This window comes from Ornithorhynchus anatinus, chromosome 13, assembly GCF_004115215.2.
Source record: "Ornithorhynchus anatinus isolate Pmale09 chromosome 13, mOrnAna1.pri.v4, whole genome shotgun sequence".
NCBI classification, from domain to species: domain Eukaryota; kingdom Metazoa; phylum Chordata; class Mammalia; order Monotremata; family Ornithorhynchidae; genus Ornithorhynchus; species Ornithorhynchus anatinus.
The window spans coordinates 19,205,197-19,213,987 of NC_041740.1; the positions used below are offsets into that span (position 1 = coordinate 19,205,197).

The window sequence follows — 8,791 nt, forward strand, 5'->3', positions numbered from 1 at the left end:
CTAGCAATCCCCTTCAATCTGGGTCACTACCTCAGAGTCTATCTTGGAGAACATGGAAGAAAGAAACGCCCAACATGTCAACAAGGGATGGAAAAGTTACCTTTCAAATGGCTGGGGCAGCCTGTAGTGAAATGAAAAATTGAGAAGCTTCATGGCCTGGTCAATAGAGCATGGGCCGTGGAATCAGAAGTACCTGGGTTCTAATCTCAGCTCTGCCACTTGTCTGCTGTGTGACCTTGGGCAAGTCACGTCACATCTCGGTCTTCAGTTCCCTCATCTGTAAAATGGGGATTAAGACTGTGAACCCCATGTGATACACAGACTGTGCCCAACTTAATTAACTTGTATCTGCCTCAGCCCTTAGTACAGTGTCTGACACATAGTAAGAGGTTAATAAATACCATTACAAAAACAACAACAACAAATACCTCTGAGCCTCAGTTACCTCATCCGTAAAATGGGGATTAAAACTGAGGCCCATCTGGGACATGGACTGTCTAATTTGATTACTTTTTATTTATCCCAGCACTTAGTACAGTCTCTGGCACTTAGCGCTTAACAAATGCCATTATTGTATTGTACTCTTCCAAGTGCTTAGTACAGTGCTCTGCACTTAGTAAGCACTCAGTAAATATAATTGAAAGAATGAATGAACCTAGTTTCACTGAAAGACTGTCTGCCTATTGCAAAAGATTGCAGCTCACTCTGCAAAATCTGCTGGTTGAATTATTAGCACTCTCTGGTGCTGATGTTCCATGCTTTAAGGCATGTGTGAAGAATAGGACAGGAATTATGGGGTGGTCACTGGAATTTTAGACAAAGTGCTTCATCTGAGAATCATCTCATTTATCTTCCTGGTGCTGTTAGTCGCTAAACTCCAATGACTCCACAGAAACAGGTGGAAGGAAGTGGGTCAGCAGAAATCCCAACTTTGGGATAAATCAGAAGCAGAAACCCCAGACAAAGCTTTCATGGAATGTGTCCAACCTGATCATCTTGCATCTACCCCAGTACTTAATACAGTGTTTGGTGCATAGTGAGCGCTTAACAAATACCACAGTTATTTACGTATACCATTATCATTCACATATAAACAGCACTACAATCAGTCCTGCCTGTCGCAAATGGAGTGGACCACAATTTTTCTCTTCTGGGGTTTTTTTGGGTCATTTTAGGGTGGCCAGTTATAAAGCAATGTCAGATAAAAAAATTGAATTTACAGAGTTTACAGGGTCCATAAAGTCAGAATATATAGGGTCAAATCTGATTGTTATTGCAGTCTTGTCACTCTAGTTCTGGCTTGCCAAGCTTCCAGACAGAAGTTTAGAGATTATAACTAGAGAAAAATAAAGCCCATTTTTATCATGACCTGGTTATTGTAAGCACCTTAGGAGCAGGGATCATTTCTACTTTACCTTGTTCTTCCAAATGGTTAGTAAAGTGTTCTGCATTCAGCAAAGTGCTCAATAAATATAATTGAGTCCAAACCTGGATGAGTCTCCACTGAACTGAATAGAGGCCAGAGTGACTCTTGGACAGAATTTGAGAAGCAATACTAAAAGAGAACCCTGTGAGATCAAGTTCCTCAGATGCACTAGCAAGGTGAAATTTAGTGACTCACCCCTTTAGCGATATCCCAGAACAGTTCATAGACCTTGCAAAGGTGGAAGCTCCTGAAAGACTTAATTTATCTACTCTTGATTGAACACAGGATATTTAACTTCTGATTGGTCATTAAGATCTTCACCTGTTTCAAATTCGCTCTCCTCATGTCTTCTAGAGCACTTCAAAGCTTTTCAAGTCAGATGCTCCCAGAGCTTCCAAATGTGCTTGGTTTTCATCTGTGGAATAATTTATGACAATCTAAGTCTTCCACTATAGGATATTGGTTTTATGAATTTAAGCATAGTAAAAGAAAATCATATTCTTATGGATTGTTAGGGAACATGGATACATATTGTCAGTCTCATAGTAGATAATACTAGTTATGATATTTGTTAAGCACTGTGTGCCAATAAACAAGATAATTAGGTTCCACAGCATTGGCCTAGTGGAAAGAGCATAGGCCTGGGAATCAGAGGATCTGGGTTCTAGTCTCAGCTCTGCCTTTTGCATTCTGTGTGACCTTGAGCAAGTCATCACTTGACTTATTGGTGCCTCAGTTCCCTCATCTGCAAAATGGGGATTTATTACCTGTTCTCCCTCCCCTAGACTATGAGCCCCATGTGGAACTGATGATCTTGTATTTACCCCAGTGCCTAGTACAGTACTTGGCACATAAGAACTTAAATGCCACTATTATCATTATTATTATCACAGCTTATGGCATCTACCACCACCATAGAGTTTGTAGACCTGACCCCTGCCCACAAGGAGTTTACACTCCGTAGGGGGAGACAGACATTAAAATAAATTACAGATAGGGGCAGTGGTAGAGTATGAAGTTATTTATGTATAGGGCTGGGTGAATATCAAAGTCAACTATAACAATCAATCAAATCAGCTGTATTTTGAGAGTCCCACAGAGGGACAGAGATAATGTCCAGTTCTCACCTGTTTATTCTTTTCCAGCACTTAGTACAGTGCTCTGCACGCAGTGCGCACCAAATAAATGTCATTGCTCCTCTCCTAATTGTTCTGGGCTCTACTACCCCTTGGCTTCAACTGCTCCAGATTTCGTCGGTCTCCCCTATATCAAAGCGGGTTGGTCTTCAGACCTAAGGATAGCTTTACTAATAAACCAGAGCTTAAGAAAGGATGGTGGCTACAAAATAGAAGATAAGGCAGGGGAAATCTTGTCCGCAAGAAGAGTTTGTGGTTGTGTGTGTACTAAGTTTACGGATTAGGGGAATCTCCAGCCTAGTAAAGTCAAGGGCAACCCAAGGAATCCTTCAAAAATAACCAGGGACCACTTAAAATACTATTTGTGCATTTAAAATACATTTAGCCCCACATCTACAAAGTTAAATAGCCAGCATTCTGTTCAACAGCCAGTTCAGTTCCCAGCTTTACATTTGCCCAAATCCTTTCCAAAACATATTATTGTGCAGCTCCAAGTCCTTTAATGGTATTTTTTATTAGTAACTAATAATAATACTAACAATAGCATTTGAGTGCTTACTGTGTGCCAGGCACTGTACCAAGCACTATGGTAGATACCAGATAGTTTGGATCCAGTCCCTGTCCCACATGGGGCTCACAGTCTCAATCCCCATTTTACAGATGAACTGAGGAAAAATTAAGTGACTTTCCCAAGATCACATAGCAGTCAAATGGCAGTCAGGCCTGTGCTCTTTCCACTCAGACACTCTGCTTCTCTAAGTCCCTCCACTTACTGTCCAGTGTCTCTCTGAATTTCTTCGTATTGGTAGACAGCCAACCCGCCCCCAGTACTCCTGGTTATTTTATGGGCATCTCTGATTTGCAAAAATCATGCCAACAATCTACTCTGAATTTATTGTTCAACAGCAACTGGCCAAGCAGATCAGAAACAGGGCAGACTCTTACAGAGGAAGCCACCGAAGGGTCAGCATTTCATCACTAGGATTTCCAAAGTGATTGAACTAGTTTTCTGAAAAACTGACAATCCTTTTTAAGAGTTCCTGATTGAAGGATGAAATATTTGCTTTTACAGGCAGGCACTGTGAAAATGCATTGAAGGGGAATCTCTGGAAATATAGTTTACCGTTCAAAAAGCCCAGCAGTTTTTATTCAATGTATTTTTATCAGGGCAAGCATTTTAGTGGTGCTCTTTGCTTTTCATGCTACCGCATGCATTTAAGTAAATGCAGTTGAAAACATTGAAAAATAGTTATTTCAAAAATCTAGTGTTGAATTCTTCAGTAACTTTATATAACTTTATACTTCAGTATGACCAAAGAACTCTAAGAGGCCTTGATCACTTAGAAATTGCTTGTAACAGAATTGGAAACTAAATTGCCTGCTGGACTATGAAAAAGCCCACTTATCATTATTAAATGGAAACTACATTAATGAGTAGTAATTGCCTTATGATTAAACTGCTTTAAAGTATTCAGGCTCTCATACATTGCCAGAATCATCCTACTGCCTAGTAATCTTTCATTATGTGTAACCTCCTTAAATTTCATTTATTGCTTCTTGTTATATCAACTATGCTGACAGTCAAGTAAATTAACCTTGATTTTATTTATCCATTTCAGTCATGAAAAATGGCTTGTTTTTACATACTTCCAGGGGTCATTTAAATCCCACAAAGAATGTTAATGAACCCAAAAAGCTTCCTTCTAGATTGTCAGCTCATTGTGGGCAGGGAATGTGTCAACCAACCCTCTTCTTTTGTACTTTTCGAAGTGCTTAATTCAGTGCTCAAAACCTACAACTGATTGCCTCAGGTAGGGTTGAGCAGTGGGAGAATCTGGATCATCAGATACACTAATTAGAAGGGGTCAGGGCTGCTTAGCAAGGGGGCATTGCATCATTCCTGACATTGGGGCTAGTGACCTTGGGCAAGTCACTTAAACTTCTCTATGCCTCAGTTTCCACATCTATAAAATATATGTGCCAGGCACTGTACTAAGCTCTGAGATAGGTGCAAATTAATCAGGTTGGACACAGTCCACGTCCCACATGGGGCTCACAGACTTAATCCCCATTTTAGAAAGGAGGTGACAGATACAGAGAAGTTAAGCAGCTTGCCCATGGTCACATAGTGAGGGGTGGGGGAGAAAGGGGTGAATAAAGGGTGCAAATCAGGCACAGATGGCTTCTTAGGTATTGTTTACCCCTCCCCCCAACTTTAAGTGGGGCTGCCAATTTGCAATTGTCCTCTCGCAATATTGTAGAGAATTATTAAAGCTGTGAAATTAGTTCCTATCCCCAGATTGGTTTGAAGACACAATGCCCCTAAATTGGTAAATCTAAGTTGTAGGATGTCAATCCAGTTCACTTCCCTTGCTTGGCCTAAAAATAGTAATTGTGATATTTGTTAAGCACTTACAATGTGCTGAACACTATACTAAACATTGGGATAGGAATAAGATAATCAAGTTCCACATGGGGCTCTCAGTGTAAGGAGGAGGGAGAACAGGTATAGAATCCTCATTTTGCAGGTAAAGAAACCGAGCCCAAGAAAAGCGAAGTGATTTGCCCAAGTTCGCACAGCAGCATGTAAGTGGAGGAGTCAGGATTAGAACCAAGGTCTTCTGACTCCCAGGCCCGTGCTCTATTCACTAGGCCACACTGCTTCTACCTATCCCCTGCATGTGTATTTGCTAACCAAGAGAGCAGTAACAAGTCTGTCTTGCACAGTAGCAGAACGCAACATGGCAAAAGACATTTCCTTTCAGGCACCTCCTTTCGGTGGACCTCAAGGAGCTGAGATTCCCCTTGGACCAGAGAAAGGACCATTGAACCTCCCATAACTTGTTGTTTTTGTTTCTGTCATTAACATGCAGCCCCTGTCCTTCCTGGGGCTTATCAACAAAGCCAGTGCCAAGGCTATGGATACATGCACCAGAGCAGCATGTCATCTGTAAGGTCGATACATTCCCAGCAACTTTCCCCGAGTCTGGTAAGTAAAAGACATCCCCCTTGGGTGAGTCAAGGTTTGATACAAACACCTTACCCCTGTAAGCTTCTGAAAAAGGAGCAAGAGTTACCATTGCTCCTCAACTGTATTTATTCGTCAGGATTCCTACCAGTTGAAGATTGAAAACCTTTAGAGAGGGCACTCTCTGCAGAATGGGTGTTTTCATCATCTTTGAGGTGGATTGGACCCAGTCCCAGAGAGACTTTTGAAAGAAAAGTGCTTGCCTTTATGTGACCCCTGATTATTGGCTGAAAAAAGATCTCTCTCTTTTTTTTTTGGCTGAATCCCAATCATCCAGCCGGTTTTCCTTACAACATGAAGTTAGAAAAAACAAGCACTGTAGCAAATGTGTCTGCATGCTCACAAGAATTCTTTCAATCAATGGTATTTGAGTGCTTACTCTGTGCAGAGCACTGTACCTAGCCCTTGGAAGAGTATAATACAGCAGAATTAGCAGACCTGCTCCCTGTCCATAACAAGCTTATGGTCTAGAAAAAGCTCAATAATGTCGCACGCTAAGCCCACGCAGGCTTATATTGTTGGAAGAACATTCCCTTAATCTCTAATTTTATAATTGATGGAAGCATTTGTAATCAGAGAATTGAGTGTGCTACATATAAACGTCACCCCTAAAGAGCTATAATATGAGATGGCACTCAATTGAAGATAATCGATCCATCAGTTGGATTTATTGAGCACTAAAGGCTGGATGTCAGGGAAAAAGATGAGAAATTGAAGAGAAATAATCCAGCCATGGTATTTGATCACTAAAGGGGAGTTGAGGGCAAAAAATGAAAAATTGAAGAGAAATAATCAGTTCGTCAAGGGCAATTGAGCACTGAAGGGTGGTTGTGAGGGTAAAAAAGTGAGATGAGGCGACAAAGCTTTGGGAAGGGCAGTGCTCAACAAAACCAAGGTACTGACGGTACAGATCTCCATTCCTTTGATAGAGGACCTACCGGGCGATGTACGACTACAGCGCTCAAGATGAGGACGAGGTCTCCTTTCGAGATGGAGACTACATCGTCAACGTGCAACCTATAGACGACGGCTGGATGTACGGCACGGTGCAGAGAACCGGAAAGACCGGGATGCTTCCGGCCAATTACATTGAATTTGTTAACTAGTTTTTCTCCTTTGACCTTTGAGCTTCACTCTCACATATTCGAAACCTAACCTTTGTAAAGGATGAGAAATGCTTTAAAGACCACATGCTCATTATCTTATACCTGGCTGAATAATTGGTCCTCACACTGAGAATTAGGAACTGCGAAAGGAAGAGCCAGGTCCCAGCTAAAAACGGTTAATTCCTTAAGAGCGAATTAACTCTGTCTGGAGATAGGGCACTGCTGAATATGTTAAAGGTTTCCTGCAATTGGCTATGAAACTACCAGAAAACTACTTTTCCAGGATTTAATGGGGGCCCTGACTGCCTTAAACCCATCCGTAAAAGGAAGGAATCTCCTTATGCTGTCCTTTTGGAGTCATGCGAGGCTCATTCTCCTTAATTTAATAACCCTTCCAGTTACTTCAGAGATATCTAGCTCTGAAGCCATTATGTGGCCCCTAATTCAGAGGACATCTGCCTAAATTCAATCAGTTCCATAGCCATGGCAGAGGGAAGACAGGCCTGAGTCTTACTTCCCAGCAGCCTTAGTGAGTTGGGTCCTGTTCAGACATCAAACAACTCACATCGGTTGTGCCCTGTCCTGAATCTTTTCCCATTTCATTCTTTACTCCAATGTTCAGTCCTTGGACCTGCCTCTGAGACTCCAGTCCCATTTCTCCCTTGGCCTTGAAGCATGTCAGGACCAAAAATCTTTGCCCAGCCACTTCTCAAAGGGTAGAATTTGAATGCCATTTATCTGAACCTCTCCCCCCGCCAACCCCCACTCCGATTCCCCCAACCCCCTTAACCACAGTAGGGGCTTCAGCCTTTCACTCCACTAGGAGCTCCGCAGTCTCTCCCTCCCTTATGGACAGCCTAACTTATCAAGAATATCCCTTCCCCCTGGTTTTTCTTCAGAAAACTGTGTTCTAAACAGTTAGCTTGACAATCTTCTGGCTGCATTGTGCTGAGGGACCTGTATAACCCAAGCAAAGAGGTTTCCTTTTGAGCCAAGAAATGGTTTAGGTTTTCACCAAGAAGCTTTCACTCTAGTATCCCTGTTGGCACTAAATCAGGAGTCAATGGAGAGTGGAATGGGAACCATGGTGAAAGTGGAAGGAAATTTAGCAAATTTGAAACTATACCCCCGGCCCCAAGTGAAATGGACTAGAGATTCTTGAGCCCCAATGTGAGTTTAGATTCTGGCTCAGATCAAGCAGAAAGAAGATGTCCTTACTGTCTTCTCTCCCTTCCTCTCCCAATCAAGGCTCAAAGATGAATAACGGTACAGGACAGCCCTAGGTGATTTTTCTTCTGTAGTTCAGGTAGCTCAGACACTCAGGATCACTTACCGACAGAGAACTGATGGTGCCAAAACGAGTTTTCACTGGCAGGGCAAGTCAGAGGGAAGTCAGCTAGGAGTTCAGTCAGTGGGGCACTGATCTGATCCCAGGATCACCATATCAGAGCCTGGGAATGCAAGCATCTGCATTCTTGAACGAACCGTGCTTTTCTGATTGTTTGGTTTTGTTGCCTGCAGCCACTTAGCCTTCACTGAGATGGTCGTTCTCCTGATTTTATCCTGAAAAACCTGACTTTTAACTGACCTGCCTCCCTGCTGGTTCACTGGAAACAGCGTGGCCTAATGGAAAGATCACAGGACCGGAGTCAGGAGACCTGGGTTTGAATCCAGACCCTGCTCCTTGCCTATGTGACCTTGGGAAAGTCACTTAACTTCTCTGTGCCTCAGTTTCCTCGCTTGTGAAATGGGGATTAAATAATCTCCCTTCCCTTTAGACTATGAGTCCCATGGGACAGGGACTGTAGATGATATGATTGTTTTGGATTCATCCCAGTGCTTAACACAGTACTTGGCACATAGTAAGTCCTTCAATACTACCATTACAGATATGGCACTTGGATGCCCTTTGGAACTGATAGTTTTACTTTAATTGCCCAGTCTCCAATCACTGAGAACTGCGGCTTGGAACCAGTAGAGAACTCGGAGAAGAGAACAGAAACAATGTAGCAAGAGAGTGAAATACATCCCTTGGGCAATACGCTCTATGGTTCTGTGAATTTCCTCAAAAGGATCATTACATCACGTTAATTAA

At 42.4% G+C, this 8,791-nt stretch overlaps 1 protein-coding gene across 1 annotated transcript in view; it reads left to right on the forward strand.

Annotated features, from left to right (window-relative positions):
• Positions 1-8,062, forward strand: part of NEBL (nebulette) — a 95,451-nt gene extending 87,389 nt beyond the window's left edge. The window contains 2 exon segments of the mRNA XM_029078185.1: positions 5,436-5,551; positions 6,520-8,062. Coding sequence (XP_028934018.1) covers positions 5,436-5,551; positions 6,520-6,696 — 293 coding nt within the window. The 3' untranslated portion in view covers positions 6,697-8,062.
• The last annotated feature ends 729 nt before the right edge of the window (positions 8,063-8,791 follow it).